At 53.0% G+C, this 21839-nt stretch overlaps 1 protein-coding gene across 2 annotated transcripts in view; it reads right to left on the bottom strand.

Annotated features, from left to right (window-relative positions):
• Positions 1-19318, bottom strand: part of TBX4 (T-box 4) — a 31015-nt gene extending 11697 nt beyond the window's left edge. The window contains exons 1-5 of one of the 2 annotated variants that reach the window (XM_012648412.1): positions 19146-19318; positions 15091-15276; positions 14153-14247; positions 5928-6047; positions 4619-4766 (exon numbers count right to left, since the gene is read on the bottom strand). In XM_012648412.1, coding sequence (XP_012503866.1) covers positions 4619-4766; positions 5928-6047; positions 14153-14247; positions 15091-15273 — 546 coding nt within the window. In that variant the 5' untranslated portion in view covers positions 15274-15276; positions 19146-19318. Of the gene's footprint in view, positions 1-4618; positions 4767-5927; positions 6048-14152; positions 14248-15090; positions 15313-19145 lie in introns of those variants that run through there. The other variant, XM_012648413.1, reaches the window with a different exon arrangement.
• Positions 19319-21839: the final 2521 nt, after the last annotated feature.

The raw sequence follows: 21839 nt of genomic DNA, 5'->3' as shown, positions 1-21839 counted from the left end.
AAGATGCCTAACCTCACTCATAATAAAGGAAATGCAAATGAAAACTAAAACTGATACCTACTTTTCACCTATCAAATTGATAAAAATCAAGACGTTTGCTCTCCCACCCTATTGGCAAGGCTGTAGCAATGGCGGGACTATGTATCAGCACGAGTCCTAGGAAGGGCAACTTGGCAATATTTTCAAAATGACAAATCCAAATCCCCTCTGAACAGGCCATTTATTGCACAGATATACTTGGCACAGTATAAAATGTACAGAAGGGAAAAAAATAGGAAAACACCTAATTCCCTCAATAAGGGCTGGCTATGTAATTTATGGAACAATTACGTGATAAAATTCTATGCAGCTATAAAAAACGGGGGATGGGGAAGCTCTCTATGAATGGAATAATCTCCAAGATATACTAAGTTTACAAAGCACAGTGCAAACAATGTTCGTATAGTATGCTACCTTTTGTGTATAAAAGAGGGGATTTGAGATTGTGTATTCTGCCTTACGTGCAAAAAGAAATGCTGAAATGAAATGAGTAACACTGGTTACCTGTGGTGGGGGCTGAGACAGAACCTGGGTGGATGAACAAGTAGAGGGAAATTTTGCATTATAGCCATTTTTATTTATTTGGTGATTTATTTTTAAAACCATGTGAATGCATTTCATATTCATAAATAAATTTTAAAAATGCAAATAAGTATAAAATTATAATTTTGACAAGCATTAGGATGAAAAGGTACATAGTGCTCTGAGAGCACAGAATGGGAACCCTGAGCTTTCTCCCTGAAGAAGCTGCCTGTGAGCCTGGACCCCGAAGCTCAGGAGTAACTAACTAGGTGCAGAGGGTGGGAAGATCATCCCAGGCCTGGGGGATAGAGGTGGGATTCAGGTTGTGGCACTGTTTGTGAAACCCAGCACATTGAGGGGACTGTGCACGTGCTACTTTGTGGCTGAGGAGCTACAGTGCAAACCCCAGGTCTGGGGCTAGCTAACTCAGTCTCCCCAACAGGACTCACTATGTCAGAAATTCTAAACTGGCCCTTCCTCCTCGGCAATCTGGGAGTCCTAGGATACAAAGGTAGTGAAAATGGCTACCCTCCTACTCTCTCTCACACACACACACACACACACACATGACCCACTGCAGCCATCTCCTCCCTGCCTCCTAATCAGGAGAAAAGACAGACCCATGTGCCAGCCATCTCTATGTCCTGCCACAGGATACAGGCCCTACCTACTCCAGTGAGGCCCTCCTCAACTTCCTGAAGCCCAAGTATTGCTACAAGCTTATTCGAAGAGGAGGAGAGGAAGAAAGGGAGCAGGAAACGGCCTCTCTTTCCATCATGTGGTTGGCCAGCTCACCACCCTGCTGGGGGTGAGCAGGGTGGCAAGCAGGACAGGGTGATGTGACAGGCAGCAGCTTTGGCAGCCAGCAGAGCAGCAGAGTGGAGCTCAATGTGGGCTTCTGGAGACAGCTCAGCCCGGCCCCAGCTCTCAGGATCCTCTCTGCCCCTGCGGCTGTTGTACCTCACTGGCCTTGAGCTCGCTCACATACCCCAGCTGTCACACCCCGAACCTATCCTCCAAGGTCTGGACTGGAAAACTCCCTGTGGGTTTTTGCCATGAGACCAGGAGAGCCCTCACAACAAAAACCCACAAGGAGTTTTCTAGTCAGACGCAGTCCTATCTGTAGGAGGTTCTGGCCATGTGGTCTGGGTGGGGGGAGTTCCTGTTACAGGGCCTCACCTGCCACATGGAACTGGCTTCCAGGCCCAAGCCCTCACCTGGACCCCTCTCCTGGGTCCTCAGACAATAGAGAAAAGCAGACTTCATGGAGGGAGGGAGTCTTGGATGATACAGAAACTAATAAAACACTGTTACCCCAAAATGCCTGCTCTACAGCCCCACAACCCAGGCTCTCTTCTCCTTGAGGCCTTTATGCACAGGCAGACACATAGCCTCTCAGACCCCCCATTCACCTCCTGGGATGAGGAAATGGGGTGATTCGGACTTGAGGATCTCCAAGCTAGAAGGACACTGAGCCCACCTGGCAGACCCCAAGATGATACCACAACCACTCTTAACTGGCTCTTAACTCACCATGCTGGTGGCAATCCCAGCTCACACCTGGGCCTGGACCCTTTCCCAAGGACAAAGCCCAGCCCCTTGGGCAGGGGTAGTGGGGGAAGGCTGCCAACGAGAGGCAGCTGCGAAAGCTGCTGGGCTACTGTGAGGATCCCCAGGAAAAGCCCTAAGTCCATTTGGCTGGAGAAAGTTCCTTGAGGCCTGGAAGCTTTTAGGGAAAACTGAAAATTTAGAAGCGAGTTGCGCAGAAGGAAGGGCTTGTTTGGGGCAAGTTCGCAGTACAAGATGGCTCTTTCCCAGGCTCCTGCACTGAGAAGCCAAGAAGGGTGACTTCTTCACCCTTCAGTGGGAGCTCACCACTCCCACTGGCGCAGGCCAAGGGGCAGAAAGTCAAAGTCCAAATGAGCTCCTTTGCCTGGATATGTCCCTCCACAGCCCTGGTCTGCATGACCAAAGGCTGCTCCCTCTTCAGTGATGCTTCACCAAATAGGTGAGGATATGGCAGCTAGAGCCCTGAGTATAGAAAGGAAAGTGGAGAAGCCAAGCAAGTGCCGGACCAGGGAGCAGAAGGCATAGGTCCAAGCACCTGCTCATACTCCCAGCCTGAGACAATCACCTGAGCCTTGCTGCCCCCACAGGGAGTGTTGTAGCCAATAAACTGCAAGTACTGGGTAGGGCTGAGGATGAAGGGGAAAGAAGGAAGACGCTCTGCATCCCATTCCTCTCAGGAGAAAGCTGAGCTCACATGGGCAGTATCCCTATTGCCAAGGAGAGCTGAGACAGGCAAGGCAAGTGTAGCCAGGGCCACTCTCAGCGTCACGAGCCCATCAAACAGCCTGACGGGCCCAGATTTAAGACTAGATGCAATGTTATCACAAAGCTTTCATAGACCCAGTTAGAGCCACCAAAGCAGTAAGCCAGGCTGGAAAAACCTATCCCTGGCCTGTGGAAGCCCTCTCTCTCTCTCCTGCTTCCTAAGGAAGGTGAAGCTCTTCCTCCCTTGATCCCTCCCCTTCCACTTCCTGCAGGGGTCAGGGAGGTGGATGAGTCCTCTGAGATGCCCCTGCAGCTGGGAACCATGATAGCAAACTGGCACATCCAGAATCCTCTCTACAGCTTTGATCCCTAAGTATTTCTGGCCACCCAAAGATGAAGCTCCTGCCAAGCTCTGCACTCACCGCCCGTGGGGTCTGCACGTGTGTGCAGCTGTGGACAGAGACCGTGCCTGTGGGCTAGGTTCCTGGCCTCCCAACACAGAGGTCCTCCCTCTCCTTTTGAGGCTGGTGCCACAGCCTGGCCATGCAGAGGTCAGGTAGGAGTTGACTGGGCGCAAAGTCTTGGCCAGGATGGTAGCCAGGGAAGACCCAGAAGGCCCCTCTGACTCTCCTGCTCTGAGAGGTCGGGACTTGGCTGACCCTTGCCACGGGGCATCTGCCTGCCCTGCATGGGAAATCCAGTATAGGCACTTGCAAGACAGATAAGTTAGGAATTGATTATGTTAATTAAGCATTTTCCTGGTTGTTTATAGATCACCAATGACTTAGAAGAGCACCGAACAGACTCTGAGAAATTAAAATGAGGAGCTGCTTACCAGTTACAAACTGATCAATCAGAAATGAAGCATTGCTGCCATTTTCCATAAGGAATTACACTTCACAGAATCCTGATTTACACACAGCTCCCCAGAAACAGAATTGGGCCATAAAAGAGGTACATACCCACACATGTCCACCCACGGCATCCACGCCTACTCTAGCAGCCCCTGCCCTGCACTTCCACAGTAACCAAGGGCAGCCTAGAGGGGTGGGGCTTGTACCCTGGCAGATAGTACCAGGTCCCCAGGCTTCTGTTTGCTGCACACTTGAGCTAAAAGTTTCCACATAAAAATCTCCTTTTTGTGGGACTGCCAGGGCCAGATGGGGAAAGAATGAGCTCGGGCAGCCTGGATGGGACGTCAGCAGCAGCATCCCTGGGGCTTCAGAATTTCTTTGGAGAGCCAGAGCCCAGGCCAGGCCAGGCCAGGCCGGAGCTAACACATGAGCCAGGGCAAGGCCCTCCTTTCCAGAGAGTGGGTGGCTGTCAGGCAAGACAGACAGTACTCGTCAAAGAGGAGCTTCAGAATTCATCAGTGACTCGTTCTCAAAAAGGTTTACTTGTCTTGTGTCATGCGTCAGCAAGGCCAGATTCGGGAAAACTGAATAGCTGAGAGATGTGGCCCATCGTCATCATCATATTTATTTAGAGCCTCCTATGTGCAAGGTGCTTCCTGAATATTTTCTCATTTAAGTCTCATAACCACAAAAGGTACATATGGTCATCTTCACTTGCTAGACAAGGAAACTATACCTCAAAAAAAACTAAGACACTTGCCCAGCCAGTTGGTGGCAGGGGAAGGATGCACAGCTGTCTGAGGACTCAGAGGCCTGTGCTGCTTCTACAAACTGGCCGGGCAAGTGCCAAAGCCTAGAGCTGGATCACTAGGGTATGCTCTCCCCACCCCCATCCCCGCCTTCCAAAGCCAGGCAGTCCCCAGTCTTACATGGCCAAAAGGGTCTAGGTGGTTGTTTGTCAGCTTCAGCTTCTGGAAGGAGACCAGCTGCCGCATCCAGTGGGCCCCCGTGGCAGGAGAATCCGGGTGGACATACAGCCTGCCTGGCATGGCCGGCTCAGCTTTCCCTGCCACCATCCTGCCAACAGAGCAGACAGAGCAGTTGAGCACCCTGGAGTCTGGTGAAACCATATCCCCTGTCCCCTGTGAGAGAAAACCCCCATTGACCAGAGGGAAAAATAGCTGCAGGTCCCACCACACCATCAGTTTAGGACTTCCAGGGCAGGAGGGAGGGACAGAGGAGAGAGTGCTGAGGAAGAGAGAGAACAGTTCTGAACCTCTTTTATTTTACTGCAGTAGAAAGGGAGGTTTCGGGGAAATGTGATCATTGATTTCAAGGACTGGGGCTAATCACAGACACTGTAGGGAGATTTAAGCTTCTGTATATGTGTTATATTAATGATTTTTAAATGCTATAAACTATACTATTTGGAGGGAATGTCTCAGAGGACCCAGACAAGTCTCAAATTGCCTGTCCCAAAAGCACTGGTAAGAAATTAATTGGTGGCTGTCCCCTCAGCCAGAGCTTGCTCTGAGTTCTAATGTAGCCCAGGGAGAGAGAATAGAAACATGGCACTTGTCAGGACCTTGCCACCAAATCCTGCCCCCTCAGCCCAATCTCTGCCCACTCCACTGCTCACCCACTACAAAGCCCAGCGTCCTGGCCAGCTGCTCTCTCTAATGCTGCTCTGATCTCTGCGGGCAGACGGGGTGCTAAGGAGTTGGCCTCATGACAAGTAGCCCAGCATTTATTTACCTGGCCCTGGTTTGGTTTGTGCCCCAACCTGCTGTCTCCTCCAGCCCCTTGGCAAAGGGTGCTATCACCCACCCCTGGGCAGCAGCCTCACTTAGTCTCGATGGTGGACACACAGCTTAAGAGGGAAGTGTGTGGAGAAACAGGAGAAAGCCCACCACAGACCAGGTAATAGCCCTAGCTATTAATGTCCCCCAAGACAACCATTCCCATGCTCCTCCCCAGTGAAGCACTGACAGAGCCTGAATCTGCCTCATGTTAGCAATTTGTCCATCACTTGGTGACAGCACATTCACCAAGTCCTGGTTGTCCATGACTATGGGGAGAGGATGGACCCTTGAAATCCACCAAACACCCAAACACTGCAGCTGATTTCCAGCCCCAGCACCCCTGAGGTGGGTATGTGGACATTCACTGAGGCTCTTCAGCCTGTGAAGAGCAGTTGAGGGAAGGTGGGTGATGTCACAAGGGTCCCAGGCCTCTTACCATTTGTTGTCACAGAACTTGTAGCGATGGTCATCTGCAGGGACGATGTCAATCAGCAGGATGTACTTGGTCTTAGGGTTCATGCCTGTGACTTTTACCTTGTAGCTGGGGAACATCCTCCTGACGGGAGCCAAGGGGTGAGGAGGAGCATGGACAGAGGACCGGGAGAGACAGCACAGTGAGCAAGGCGGCTAAGGCCTTTAACAGGCACTGCCCTTTGAGTGAGCAACCTTGGCCCTGGCGTAGCCATATAACTTGCATGACTCGTTTCCCCCTCTGCCCCTGCTGCACAAAGAGAGGGCTGCACTAGCTACAGCCATCAGTCTGTGCCTAGGAAGAATTTGTTTACATGGTTTGCCAAATTCACATCCCCTCTCCCCAACAATCCCCTAAGATTTGGGCCTAGTGGCTGTGGGCAGCTGAAGCACAGAGACCCTGGGCAGGATTGTGAGAGCTACAACCCCAACCTGGCTGCTTTAATTTCCCTCCTGTCCTTTGCCAGCCCAGACACAACTGAAGTTATGGTGTGCAACTATAGGGGGCCAGAGCAAATGACCTGAAAACCCCTGTCAGCTGCTTCCATAACGATGAGACGCCTCCCCTGGGTCATGTCTCTGTGGAAACCCTCAGGCCTTAAAACAACTCACAGGAAAACAGAAGACTGCTACTGAAAACGTTGCTAGGTCTGGATCCTTTTGGTGTGTTTAGCAGGGGTTTTTCTCCCTGTGGATGCCTCACCTGGGCCTATGCACCCTTACTGGGTATCAGGGAAGGTAGGTCCAGGAGCCTCGTGGATGAGAGACAGCACAGGTTCTGAAACCGCCCTGCCATGCTCCGCAGCCTGGCCCCACAACTGACAAGCTGTGAGTACTTGGGCAACTTGCTTGAATCTCTCTGTGCCTTGGTTTCCTTATCTCTAAAACAGGGATAATATTACTATCTCGTAGATGGCTATGTGGATTAAATGAGTTAATTTACGACTATTACTACTGACCCCTACTGCATTCCACCCTCCACGAATCAGACCTACTTCCGTAAAAATGGATTCACCAAAAAACAGAATGTTTTCCACTTCTTACAGCCCATGCGGAGGCTGTCCAGGACCCTGAGGCTCAGGGAACATTCTAGAGAAGGGCTTCCCCAGACCCCTCAGCACATACACACATACAACAGCATGTACACACGCCGGCTGGGGCACGGCTCCCTCCCCTGGTCAGCAGGTCTCTGACACTGCTGTGGGGGGATGAAGAGAACTTCCTCATAATCCTCAATACCCCCTGCCCCCACTCAGCTGATCTTCCACAAAGATGCTCCCCAGGAGAGGCAGGGTCAACCCTGACTGAAGACACTCAGGGAGATGGGAATTCGCCCCCTTGAGCTGTAGCACTGCCCAGCCAGTCCACTCCAGGAAAACCATCAGGTGGTCCTCTGCCTCTCACTAACTCGAGACAGTGCGGGACCCTCACAAGAAGCTGTCCTGGACACCTCAAACGGATGATTAGAGTCCCTACTTTGTCAACAGGGGCACCAGCTTACCTGGACGAGGCAGGGCTTCCAGAAGGGATCAAGGCCTCCACAAGCTGGCAGACCCTACAGTAAGCCCAGGCCAAGACCCTGGGGCTGAGGGTGCAATTCCACACTGGCCCAGCCCCCAGCTCAGCCCAGCCTGTGCCCCTCTCTTGCTGGAGGAGGCCAATGAGAGCACTGCAGGGTGGGGACGTGGGGTGTGTGCCTCGGGTGTGCCCAGGAGCACGCTGTGCGAGTGCGCATGTGTGGATGTGTGCGTGCCTGGAGGGAGGAGGGAAGTTCTAGCTGCAAGTCCAGGGACTTATAAACCGTGTGGAAGAATTTGTCTCAGATGTCAATTGAAAGCATTTTCAAATGTCCACCCCACCCCCTCTCCAGGAATGGGGGAAGTGAGGGGCTCAGGAACCCAATCCTCCCTCCTGCTTACCAGCCCCCCTGTCGGGCCTGGGGGCACAGCTGGAGCTGCACCACCCTTTCCTGGCCCTGCCTCTCTCCTGGTGGACTTATAGCTGAAGGGGGAGGGTGGCAGCTGCCTTACCTCCCCCGCCTCTGGGGAAAGGCCAAGAATCCTGTCCCCTCCAGACCACCATTTTCTAACTGCCACAGAAACAGCCACAAAATGGGGCAACCTTGGCCATGCTTGGGCTGGCGTGGCACCAGTGGCCCGCACTTAGCCTGTTTCTCCTGTAATCATTCCAGGTGGCAACAGCAGAGGGCACCCATGGCTTCTCTCCAGGGCCAGCAGCCACGCAGGGGGTGAGGAGCAAATGGCTCACTGCCACTTTGCCAGTCTTCATAGTCTAGGCTGAGAGGGGGTTGCAGGGCCTCTGACCCTCCCCTTATACGCCCTACTAGCTTCATCTCAGTAGCTCAGGAGGCCAGTCTAACATTGACTAAGTGCTTTCTAGAAGGCCATTGAGGAGTCCTGTGCTCTGCCTCCCAAGGCACAGAACCACTGTCTTGTGATCTGGCCCCTCACAGAAGCTGACCACAGACCAGATTCCTGACTGACAGCAGCCTCCGTTGCAGACAGTGGAGCAGGGAAGGGGAGTATCTCCTAGCCTGCCTCCCGTGCCCACCAGTTTCCCTCTTCCTAGGGCGGTAGCCCTCAGAAGCCAGGAGGGTAGGCGAGATGTCACATCTGAATGGGGAGTGCTGGAGTCCTCTGTTCTGGCTGCACTGGCCACTGGCCGGGCTCCGGAAGCTCCACTGCCTTCATGGAACCAGATGTCTAGGTCTCTGGGAGGGTCCAGTTCGGGGACTGCTTCTGGGCCATGCAAAGCAAACTCTGGGGGCCCCCAGGCACTATCATTTCCCCACCCAGGTGGCTCCAGAAGGATGAAGGATCCACCCAGGGCAGGGGCAGGGCTGAGTGTGAAGGTGAGGCACACCTCTGCCCAGGCTAAGGGGAGAAATCAAGTCCCTGTGGCCATCTGCCACCAGGTTCCTGAGGGGACTAACGTTCATGCCTAGAGGCCCAGCTTGGGGGTATTCACCAGCTCACGTGACTCAGGCGACAGAGGCCAGGCTGGGTTTCGGAGCCATGACTTCCTCTGGGCTCTACCTCTCTAATGAAACGTGAAGTGATGGAGTGAGAGATGAATTGTTTCTGTGATTTATGACATAAAAATGTACCTGAAAACCAACACCCTATGGGGGAAAGCAATGCCTGGGAAGGAGGGGGGAGCCAAGAAGGGGCTGCCTGTGTCCCACACAGGCCCTGCCACCAGCATGTGAAAACTCCACTCCCCGTGTCCCTGGCACCCTGGGTGCCTGCCTCCTACACGCTCGCTCCCTGCACTCTCTCCCTGCTCCCCGCTAGCCCTCTGGACCCACCCTCCCCCTGCCCCTCTGCACCCTCTCCGCAAGCCCCTATCCCTGCTCCTGCAGTTCCCCACACACCCCTGGGGTTCCCATTCCCCCAGATGCCTCCTCCCCAACTTGACTGAAAAGGGCTCTGCCGAGGGAATAAACAAGCAGCTTGCTCCACCATACCACGGAGAGAGGAGATGAAAGCCCGGGGTTTCTCCTCTGATCATGAAACAGGCTCTGAAAGGGTGCGGGGCTGGAGCCTTTATCTACTTCATACTCGGAAATGGTTTTAGAATGAACTGCTAAGATAAGCTTCCTTAGACTTTTCTCGGTTTTAGAGGCTTGTGGGTGCGGGGCAAGGGTTTCAGAGCATTTTGATTTTGGCAACAAACCCACAGAAGTGAACTCACGACTGAGAGGCTGAGACGGGGCAGGCAAGTTATAGCTGGGCTCAGAGAGCCGTGGAGCTCCCGGCCAAAGTGGCTGCCAAATTCAAGGAGCCGACTTACTCGTGGTACCACATCCCGGGCACAGGGACGGGATGGAGGCAGAGAACAGCAGACGTAGGGGGCTGCCAGAATCTCTCTGCCTGGCAGGGCCCCCAAACCTAACCCGATGGCAGCCCCGAATTCCCTGGGGGTCCTGGGGACTCCAGGAGCAGCTACATGTGCCTTAAGTGCAGGGGAAAACCAAATCGAAGTGCTGAGAAGTCCAGGGAGTGGTTTCAGGGGCAGGATGGTGGTGGCTGGGAGGGTACAAGAGGGATTCTGGGGGCTGATAATGTTTTTTTTTCTGGATGGAGGCTACATGGGTCTGTTCATTTCGTGCAAGTCTATAGAGCTGACACCTATGATTTGTGCACTCTTCTGCAGGAATGTTCCACTTTAACAAAAATTTACGCCAAAAATTATGTATGTGTATACACATATACACACACTTTGGAGCCCCGAATCTGAAAAGAATGGGCCACAGGAAAGAGCAGGGGGCCACTGAAAACCCCACCCGTCTTTCTATCTCTAATGTGCAGGGGTCTTCAGGAAGAATCCCGGGTGTGCTGGGAAGAGGCCCAGGGCCCAGCAAGCTGAGGTTAGGGGTGGGGGGTGCTGGTGCTGCCTTTACTGCAACCAAACCAAATGATTTCTGAGAGCAATGACAAAGCTACTAAAGTGATTTCTACTTTTGACACACATACGCATACACACAAAGTTTTCTAATTCACCCAAAGCATTTTTAAAAAATATTTTCCCTGATGGGAGGGGCAGGGGTGAGGGTGTGTGGAATGGATGCTGCTTTGGAAGGTCACTTGGTTCTTTTAGATTTTTTTTTTAAGGCACTTCCTTCTGATAGACTTTTGCTTTCAGAAAATACTTTAAAAAGAGATCAAAGCACTCTCTCTCTCCCGAACCCACTTTCCCAGTGTCTTCAACCCTTACTTCTCTTATCATCCACGCCACTGGGCTCTGACGCTCTGTATACAGAGCGAGGGCAATTGGCTTTGAAGCCCTGGATTAAACTGGGCCAAATCCTTGCCTCAGAATAACAAACAATACAGGTTCAACAGGAGTTCTCATCGGTAGTTCATTTTTCAAACGCAAATTCACTGTCACTAACACAAGCAACATTGAACTCAACAGGCTATGAAGTCTGATAGTGGAGATTTATCTGGTGGCAAAACCATGACCTAGGAGTAGGGCAGTTAGACAGTTAGGAAATTTTCGTTTTTAGTAGGTTTATATTTAAATTTTTGTGGAGCTCACTTTTATCTATGTTTGGGAGAAAATGCAGTTTCTCACATGTATCAAGGGACTTGATGAGGCCAAGAGAGGGGTCTGCTCTCCACAGTTATCAGCATGAACCCTCTGGCTGCAGGGGCCTGAAAAGACAGAGACTGGCTGGGGAGGGGTTTGGCCCCCAATTTATACCCGACATCAGGGATTCATGAGCATTCAGAAATTGGCGTCTCATGCTGTGGTTGGCATGTTGCTCAACTGTTTGCCAATTCAAAGTCACTATCCAATGAAGGGGATTCTTTTCTCCTTTACCTACAGACTTTCAAGGAAGCAAAGAACCAAGGCAGGAGGCTTGTGACCCAAGTACTCAAATTGGCTTGAGAACACACTGGCTACCCTTCTCCAGGGCCCGCTCCTGCCCAAGCAGACGGCAGTTACCATGTCCCTACCAGCCAGGACCACCAGGACACAGCAACAACCCACACTGAACAGAGCCCTATAAAAAAAAAAAAAGCAATCGAGGGAATTTCTCAAAGTTGGGGTTTTGTTTTGCGAGTAGGGTGCATCATCTGCTTGGCTTGTGTAGACCTGGCAGTTGCCTAACTTCCTTTCTCTGGGTTTGGTTTATGTTCTTTCAGTTCTCCAGCTCTAGCAGTCTAGGAATCCATGATTCAAGCAAGGTTCAGGAATAATGTCCAGACTGTTGAGAAATGGAAGTGCTCAGGAAGGGTTCCAGTAGAGACACACAGAGTTTGGGGAGCAGGGAGAGTCACTGGACAGGATGCTGAAGGGCCACAAGCCCAAGCAAAGTCAACTGCATCCAGAAGCCACCCTTGTGAGGGAAGTGGTGGGGGAGGGAGGGAGACACAGTGATCCGAGCAATAAAAGCGGTCTCTGGAAACGGTGGGCAGCTACTCAGGAGGAAATGGGGTCTGTGAGAACTGGGGGCTTTCGGGTTTGGGGGAGATGAGGCAAGTGACTTTCTTAAGGACTAGATCTGGTGCGAGGATAACTTTCTGCCAGAGAAATGAAAGGCTATCATGAATCCATAATTGGCCAACATCACCACAGCCATTTTAAAATTATTATCATCATTCCCTAAGGCCCATTCCTTAAGCTTCTACTGTATTCAGACACAAACACCTGCCTGAAGCTGGTCACCTCTTGAAGTGTGTGTGTATGTGTTGGGGAGGAGGAGAATGGAGGACCCACGCAGAGGCAGGAAACCCCACTAAGGAGAACCACAAAATGCCTTTTGTTTAAAATAGCAGAGGCCAGGCATGCCCAGAGAACATACTGGCCATTTATTTTCAATAGACAAGGCTATTTTTGCTGCCTAAAAATGGAAGTTCTGGATCTTTTTCTTCTTTCCTTCTCTCCATCCCAGCAGGCACAAGAAATAAGCTCCCCTTTCACACCTGTAATCCATTTGACAATTTACCGAGCCCCACCCAGTGACACGATGCCCTGGTTGAGTCTCACAGTAACTGGATAAGGCAGGCCAGCAGGCAGGTCTATAGTCACCATTTACCTGACACTACTGAGCTACAGGGAGGTTTAGTGACTTGCCCAGGTGCACTCAGCTGGGAAAAGGCAGGGCTTATGACACCTGGCCCCCACTGTCCTCAGTGACCACTCCCCTGCCACATCCTCTGCCAACCCCTCGATGCATCCTCCTTCCCCATCTCCATCCCCCAAATGCACCAAACTCAGGCTCTAGTCTACCTGCTTCTTCCTCTAAAGGCCCTGGGTATTGATGTAAGACCTGCCCAACTAAGACCTGAGGGTGGCTAAGTGCCCAGATCTCACTCTCAAAAAAATAATGAAAGTTTTACAAGACCTGCCAGTGAGCAGACACGGGAAGGACCACAGCACCCCTACACTACTCATAGCAACTCCCCTGGCTTTTTGTTTCCTTTGAATAGCCTGTCATTCCCTAAGCTGTTTGGTAAGTAGAGCCAAGTTCTCTAAAGAGAAGAAGAAAACGCTGAGTGGATGCCAGAGGTTTCTGTAATTACTATCAGCTAGCATTTCTTATGTGCTTACATGTGCCAGGAGCTATGCTAGGTGCTTTACATACAACTGCATGAAGCAGACCTGTTCTTTTATAGATGGAGTGAGGAGGGGGCAGAGACCCATAAGTACCTGGTCTGAGGGTTACACAGATGGAAGCAGCTGAGTTGGAACTGGACCCTCCCCTCCCCCACCCCTGGTCTGATCCAAATCCCTGGCCCTTGATGCTTCACCATCTTCTTCCTCTGAAAGCCCAATTACGGGCCACAGCCATGCAAAGGGACATTTTCAAACCTAACTTGTCCCTGGGGACCAAAATCAAGTGTGTGTATGTGGAGGAGGCAGAGTAGGTGGGGAGGTGGTTTCTAAACCTGAACTTTCCAGTCTCTCTGTCTATAGCAACCCCCCTTCACCTGGTAACTGCTCTTTGCCATTCCTGCCCCACCCCAGACATGCTGCCCCAGAGAATCTCTCAGTCATCCCCCGGCTGCGTCTTCCTCCTCTCCTCCCTGTTCTCTCCCACAGACACCAGCGCATTTTAAAGATGTTTCCACTTTATAAATCATCTCTCTCTGGCAGCCACCCCAGAGCTGCTCCCCGAACAAGACATACACACAGCCCAACGGTGGTGCCTTCCCGTGCCAAAGACCAGGCTGGAAACAGAAAAGCAGTACCCCTGGGGTGAGAGACTTGCGGTTTGAGCTACTCCTGAAAAAGTTATGAAAATTGAATAGTATGGTGCCCTACCCTTTCCCCATCTGCTGAGGGGCTTGCTTCTCTGGATCCCCAACTGGTGCAATCTGGAGAGAAACCCTGCTGGTCCTCAAAGGGAGGAGGACAAAGCAGCCCCCAGGGGGTCAAAAGTGCTGGAGTTGGGACTTTTAGCAATGTGATCCTTTGCATTTCATTTGCATAGCACTGCCCCTCCCCCAATCCTTCCCTCTCTTGCACCCTTGCTGGGGTAGCCCTAGGCAGGCTTCTGTTCCAGTCCCAGGCTGCAGTGAGATGTGGCCCTGAGAACCAAGTGGCAGAGGGGACTCCTACAGGCCCCCAGGTTGGGATCTAGAGGACTTCTAAGGGAGCCCCCTGAAGATCCTCATTGCTCCCACCCGCCATCCTCAGAAGTAAATCTCCAGCGCTGACCTGCCCGCCTTGGTGATGATCATCTCCGTGCCCGCCTCATGGAACTTCTTCCAGAGCTCCTTCTCATGCAGCCCCACCTTGATGTTCTCGATGGTCTGGGGATAGGAGGGAGGGGGACTCATGTGTGCCTGGCCCATGGCTCCATGTGGAGCCTGAGGAAAGAACGAAGACCTGAACAACTGCGCACCCGCAGCCAGCCTGGGAGCTCATAACTCAAGATTTTGTTTCACAAAATTATTTCGAATTATTGGTGAATTTAAAAAAAATTAATCAATGGCTGAAACTCCTCCTTCCGGGCTGCACCTACAGATGTGCCCGCAGAGGACACAAATATTAACTGACCCAGGTTAGACAACACTCCTGCACACACATAAACACGTCTGTCGCCAGCCACAGGCTTGCAGACAGACACAGACACAGGGAGAGGCGCGCACACACCCTGGGCCAGACGCCCACCGCAGACACGGCACACAGATCGACACAGGCCAGATTTCGTTCATGATGATCCTCTGGTTATCACGGTGAAGCCTGTCGGCGACCTCCCCACGGTGCTGGAGTACCCGCAGCGGCTCTCCTGCGCACCCCAGCAGGGTTGGCTCTTCCCGCCTGGTTCCAGGCTTTCGCCACCCCACCCTCCACCCGCTAACCCCTTCTGGGAATCGTGGGAGCCGCACGCACGCTTGGCCTGGGGCTCGCTCTGCTGCCCCAGGAGTCTCTCACGGGGACTGGTTCCAGAGTAGCCCTGAGGGCTCAAAGTGGAGAAGGGCCCGAAAGGCAGACAGTGAGCCCTGCCCAGTGGACAAGAGGCAGACAGTCCCAGACTCTGCCAGGTCCCCCCGAAAGCTAGTCCTGCCCACAAGTAGACGCAATGACGGACACCGGCGGTCCTGCAGACAGACCGACGCTCAACATTTCCCCGACGGCTGGCGCAGCCCTACCTGCTCAGCTGCAGTGGCGACGTCGGCGCCCGGGCCCCCCGGGGGGCTGCCGAGCGCGGCTCCGCTGAGGCCCGGAGCGGCCAGCGCGGGCTCGGGGGCGTTGGATGCGCTGGCCTCGCTGAGCGCCGGGCCCGGGGCCCGGAAGGCCTCCTCGCTCTCCGACAGGCCCTTATCCTGCAGCATCTCCTGCGGGCACAACACACGCGGAGTCACTCGCCCAGGTCCACACTCGCCAAAGGCCCCAAGGCCCTCTCCAGCCGAGCAGAGGCTTCGTGAGGGGTGGAGGCCTCCCTGGTGCACGTGGACCCCGCCCCCTCCCGAGATGGGGGAGGGAGCGTGCGAGGAGGGCAGGAACCTCGCCTCCACCCTCTGAGCTCTGTACCTGGGAGGGTCTGCGTGCGTTCAATGGTTCAATGTCTGCCTGACTCCGCTGTGGGCTGTGGGGATGAGTAGGTCTGGGGGAAGGTCCGCCCTCTCAGCGTTGCCCCAGCTGCACCCCGAGTCCCTCCCTCCTGCTGGGTTCCAGTGGAGCCTGAGGCCTGGGTCTTCTCTGCTGTCCCGGAATAACCGGGGTCCAGACCTCACTCTTGGCCCAGGGCAGCCAAGACACCCCCTGGGCATGCAGGAGAGCAGAGCCAGGCCAGGAGGGCAGGGCCCAGGCTCCTGAAACTCCACACCTGTTTGCAGTGAGGACCTAGGGCTGGGCGGCCCTTGAGGCTGCTACTCACCCATCTGCCCTCACCCACCCCTTCAGATGGCACTCAAGTAGAGACTTCCTGAACCAAAGGCTTTCGCTCTGACACATTCCCACTCCACAGATACCCTCTTCCCACACCGGCACAAATATCCTCAGACACAGCACCCGGAGCAGCCACGCTAGGGCCACTCCCATCCAGCCCCTGAACCTGGCCAGGAGCCTCCCCAGCCCTGCCCTCACATTCACACCGCTGGCTCCTCCACTCACACACTTTAGCTCCAAAGGGCTCTGTTTTGGGCCAAAGGACGCAGACCCTTCCCAGCTGAAGACCAGGCCAGCAGAGTGGGTCCAGTCCAAAGGAAGAGTGTAGCTCTGCCTCAGGGCACAGCTACATTTCCCCACGTGTCTGGGCCTATTCACCGGCCTACCCCTATGTCTGCTCCCTGCCCGCGCACAGCTGGTCCTGGGATAGCAGGATGAGAGCCCAGCCTGTGAGGAGCGTCCCTCAGCCTGTCCAGCGTCCCTCAGGGGTACAACCCTGCGTTATCTCTGCTTCCCCTTTCCACCTCCCGGCTCTTCCTCATGCTTCTGGATCTGGCCAAGTGCTGGTGAGCTTTCTGTCTGTCTGACTGCCTGTCTTGTGGCCTAATGTTCCACTTTTCTCCTACTACCTTCTTTCTGGTATCCCTGAGCATCCCAAGGCTCAGGCCCCCGGCCCACCCCGTTCACTGGCCTCCTCACGCGGGGTTTAGACTTCGGCTCCCAGGGTCTCACAAAGTAAACAAGCCAAGTGCAACGGAGGAGATAAAAAGGGGCCGGGACCAGTCTGGGTTGGGAAAAACCCATAAAGATAAGGCTGACAGCCCAGCGGTCTTGGGCCACAGCCTGCAGGGAGCAAGGCTCGCAGGGTATGGCCAGCGCCAGCACCCTCTTCAGGCCACGTGCGGTTCGGCCGAACCTCAGAAACCCAGGAGCCCCCAAACAAGGAACGCTGCCTAACTAGGGTAGTTGCCCGCTGGGCCAAGGCGCTGGTGCCGACTGTATCTGGGGCCCAGTTGGGTTGGGTACCAGCGATCGGCCGGTCCCCGGTGTTGGGGCCCGTGGAGCCAAAAGGAGGGGCCGTCTCGCGCGTTGCCCGCCTGACCACTGGGTCCTCTGCTGGGCACTCGTCACACCCACAGCGGTGCAACGGAACCCTCGGGCTCGCGCTCCTCTCGTAGTCCTGCCCCGCGCGGAGCTGGTCCGCGGCTCGTGTGCACTGACGCCGGTCCCGCAGCTCAGACTGGCGACCGGGCCTGCGCGGTGCTCTCCTTCCCCTCTTCGGGGTTTACCTCTTCCTTTTCTCTCGGCCACGCAGCTACATCCTGACCTCGCGACAGCTTACCCTCTCCGAAGCTCCTCGCCAATTTCCTTTTTTCCCGCCCGGCTGGCCCTGAGCGGCCGTTCCCGCGGTCCCCGGCTCACTCGGACGCCTGCAGGGCCGGGTCCCGCACTCAGCCGAGGCCGGCAGCCCGCGCTCGTCCGTCCTTCACGTCGACCCCTCCGCGGGCGCCGCACGCCGGCTCCTCGCCCCTTGCGATTGGGTCCATAGCTTTCAGCTGCCTCGTTTTCCAAGGAGGACAGCGTTTTTCTTTTCACTTTTAGGTTACTGGTGATATTTCTCTTGCACTGGGGGAATTGTTAATATTTCGTACTATTTTTAATATTTTAATTATTTCTACTATCAGAATAGTATTCTGGTCAGTTCAGTAACATTAAGAATATTTATCCGATCACATGAATTATTACTACTTTTTACGTGTAATACTATATGGTTTAAGTACTGGCTTGATTCGTTAAATTATTATTATTAAATATGTTGTTGCTTTCCTGTCACTGTTCCATCAGTCCAGGCCCTCCTATTACCAATATCTAGGTAATTATATATAATATTGCAATAGGTCATGTTAATCTATCGGTTATTTTTAATTTTTGCTCCCTATCTCTAAAATGTTTTTTGCCAGCCCTTCATTCTGTTTATACTTCGTCACACTGTGTTAATAGCTTGTTGTTTACCATAACTTAATATAATTGTTCTCCAAATTTATGTTAATTTTTTCACATCCTTATAATACTTCTTGTTATCTTACCATAATTTGTTTTGTTAGAATTGTTTATAATACTCCAGGTATTATTCTTCATCACATCGCAACAATATCTTGTTACTTTGTCATTATTTGTAATGTTACAGATCTTAATTTGCTAGTTATTTTTCATCACTTCATTACTTCTTGTTACTCTGTCATACTTTGTAATATTGCTGTAGCTCTTAATACTCTGATTATTTTTCATCACATTGGTACAATACTTCTTATTACTCAACCATTATTTATAATGTTGTAACTATTAATACCTTGGTCATAAATTGTCTTATTACTCCAGCAATTCTTGTTACTGTGTCCTTATTTATATTACTATTGCTCTTAAAATTTTAGTTAATATTTGTTTTAATAATTCAGTACAGTATCAATAATACATTCTATGATAGTATTCTGTCACTACTACTAATAGTATTTCCCTTAATGATAATTTGCATTGTTTACCTTTTTTCTTACAGTTTCCTACGGTTTCCTACAGCTTAGTAATTTGTTATGCTATTACTGTATGTTAAACTATTGCTGTTGATTTTAATACAATAGTTCTTACATTGTTCCTATATTTGCATTTTGTCTTCAATCCTTTTAAAATTATGATTACTATTTTCACTTGATTCTGAAAGTGACGATTATTTTATTAAGCCCAAGTGTTATATCAGTTATGCCGCTCAGCCCTGTTTCTTTGATAATTGCTCATGTTCTCATAATTTTTTATCTTCGATCGTTATTTACATATATGTTCCTTCCTTTAATTTTAACAAGTCTGTTGCATCAAAGACTCTGAAGTCCAGTATTATGATCACTCACATTTCTACATCGATTTTCGACACCCGTACCCAGGCCTTCTTCCTGGGCCTTTCACGTCCTGCAAACACCAATTTCAGGGCCACCGCTTTGCCTGTCACGACTTAACCTTGTTCCTTTGGTGCTGCTGCTGTCGTTTCTATGCTCTTGGTTTCCTGGACCCAATTCGTCGCATTATTCTGAGAGGACGGCTGGAGAGCCCCAATCCCTGGGTGTCGGCCGAGACAGCAGCCCGACCTAAGGCACTTACACGCAGCAGAGCCACCTTCCTTGCAACCTTGCCTGCCCCCGAGGTTCTTACCCCGGGTTGCGTTATTCATCTCTTTCCAGCTCATCATCCTCCTCGACCCAGCAGCCTAATCCTGGGCCCCCTTGGCCCCTGCCCCTCACATCGCCATCCCGCTGGAACCGACACTCACCCTAACTGCGCTGCGGCATGCGGAGGCGCCAGCTGCCCAAGGTCCACTGCAGGCTCGGGTCTGAGGAGCACGGGCGCGGGACAGCCGGGGCTCCGACTCCGCACCGCTGGGTCAGGGTCCCACTGCCCGCCGTGCCCTCGGGGCCGGACACATCCCGGCTCTGGAGCGGTCCCTTGATCTCCAAGGCTGCACTTTGGGGCCTCAGCTCCCTCCTCCTCCCTCCCTCCCTCCCTTCAGGGCCCCCCCCCACCCGCGCTGACGTCGCTGCTGTCAATCAGTCCAAGCCCGCTGCCCCCCAGGGAGGGAGGCTCCAGGGTCCCCAGGCTCCGCGGCCCCAGGACGCTGAGCCCCAAGCGAGCCGCCTGCTCCTCCACCGCGTGGCCCAGTGCCCTCCCCGCGGCCCTGGGGACCCGCAGGGCGGGTAGGGGCTAGGAGCCCCGCATGGTTTAGATTAGAGAGGCGGGAAGAGAGGACGAGCGGCTGGGCCGCGCCGCGCAGCTCTCAGCCGAGACTTGACAACCAGGACCGTTCGCCCGGCCCCGCGGTGCCCGCAGCCTGGGGCGCTCCGCGGCCTGGCCTTGCTCCTACCGGGGCCCACTTCCAGGCAATGGCCTCCACCGGCCCCCAGGCCGCGGACTCCCCGCCCGCACACACCCCTTCTCTGAGACCTACTCCCAGCCGTGCACACTATTTATTTGTGAGCCCATTTTCCGGGGTCGCAGGCGCACACGCGTCTCACCCGCCCACGCTCCGTTTAGCGACCGTGCCCACCACACGTCCTCACACCTACAGGTTCCAGGACGGTCCCGGCGACCGGGGAACAGGCCTTGTCTGGGCACGGACTCTCTGCTCACCCTCTCTTCCTTGTCCTGGCCCAAGCAGCAGCGGGTGCTGGCCACAGCCAGGCGCGCCTCAGAGATGGCTGCGGAGGTGACGGGTAAAGGCAGGCCCTGCACCGGCAGGGAGGAAGCCCAGAGGCCGGGCATGGAGTGGCGGAGGCGGCGGGGAGGTGCTGGGCCTGGTCTCAGCTCAGGCCTTGATGGAGCCCAGGCAGAGCTCGAAGGTGCCAGTCTTGGCATAGCCTCTTGTAGAAACTGGCCCTAGGCAGGACTCTGCCGCTGGCAGCTCCTTGAGATCCTGAAGTGCTGAAGAGGAAGCCCAAAGACTGCCCCAGTCTTGGAAGGGGAGACCGGGGAGCATCCCCCTCCTAGCCCGCCGGGCCTCAGCCTCGTGCCTCAGAAAGAGAGGCTCTCTGCCGCCTAGACCTGCCTGCCTAGTCTCTGACTCCCTCTGTCTCCACTTACCTCTATGTCTCTCTGTCTGTCTGTACCTCCCCACAGGACCCTGCAGCTCCACAGGCATGTGGACCTTTGTGGACCTCAGTCTATGCCTGAGTCTCAGCCTGTCACACACCCAGAATCCTGGGGCAAGGACAGGTTTGCCCACCCATCCTCAAAGGTCCCAGAATCCTCTGTCAATAAGGACTCCCAGATAGCCCCTCAGTTCTTAGCAAGGGCTACATCCCTCCCTCCAATGGTGTCCCCAACTTCTCCAATCAGCCTTTGTTCCTTTCCAGATTCTGACCTCAAAATCAGATTGAAGGCAACAGGACAGGAAAACTCCTTTCCTGGATGAATCTGTCCTTTTTCTAATGCTAGGAAATGGAAAGTCAGCATCAATGCCTCCCTCACCACCACCCCCTCCCCACCCCCAACTCAAAGGAGAAAGCAAAAGACCAATTTGGAAAAGCCAGCTGCTGCTGCTCTCAGGAGCCTGCAACCCAGCTCAAGAATCCCTATCACCCCCCGAAGCACCAGATCCCACGACCCCATCTTCCCTTCATGACTCTTCTCATGGAGTCCCAAACCAAGGAGGGAAGTAAGATCTAAGAGGAGTGGAGAAGCTTAATCCTTCCCCAATCCTGCCTTCTCCTGGAGTGGAGAAAGGGAAGGCCCCACTGTTTCAGGAGATGTCTGGGGAGTCATGTTTCCTGTGTTAGGGAGACCTGGATGACACGCCTCAGCTTCTGCTCCCAAGCTCCCTCCCATGCCTCTCCAGCAGCCTGTAGGGAAATCCCTTGCAAATAAATAGCATACACACCAACCAACCAACTACCCTGTGGAATGGTGAACAGGAAGGGCAGAATCACCAGGTACTATGGGAAGACCAGAGTTAGGTCAGACTCCGGAAAGAATTTGTTGACAGTCATTGGAGGAAGTTCATAATGAGACCATATAGTGTAGCTCTTTTAAAAAATTAGACTGGAGCCTTTCTATAAGTGAAAGCCTTTCTGGAGACTCATGGGAGACAGTCTAAATCAATATCAACTGGCCCAGGATGATGTGGAAAAGTGAGATACGGAAGGCACAGGCAAGGCTCTGACAATGAAAAGGAAGGGGCAAACCAGCCAGCAAGTGAGTAAGAGAGAGGTTATACACATGCATTCCCCATTACTACACTGGAATACCTCATCTCACTGATTCTAAGACACACATTTCTCACATTTTGACACCTCTGAAATCAGGATGCATCTTATAGTCAATGGTTTAATTAGCAGTGTCATAGTTTAATTAGCACTATTTTTTTTCTTACTGGTATATAAAATAATAGAGTAGCCTATAACTGATGAAGTATAGTATTTGCTAATAGCCTGTGGAGAAAAGAAAAAGATCAATTTTTTTCCCTCCACAACTG

The sequence above is a fragment of the Propithecus coquereli genome, unplaced genomic scaffold, assembly GCF_000956105.1.
Source record: "Propithecus coquereli isolate 6110/MARCELLA unplaced genomic scaffold, Pcoq_1.0 Scaffold285, whole genome shotgun sequence".
In the NCBI taxonomy this organism is placed as follows: domain Eukaryota; kingdom Metazoa; phylum Chordata; class Mammalia; order Primates; family Indriidae; genus Propithecus; species Propithecus coquereli.
Note: the sequence above shows the minus strand (reverse complement) of the source record. Positions and strands in the feature narration are given on the sequence as shown.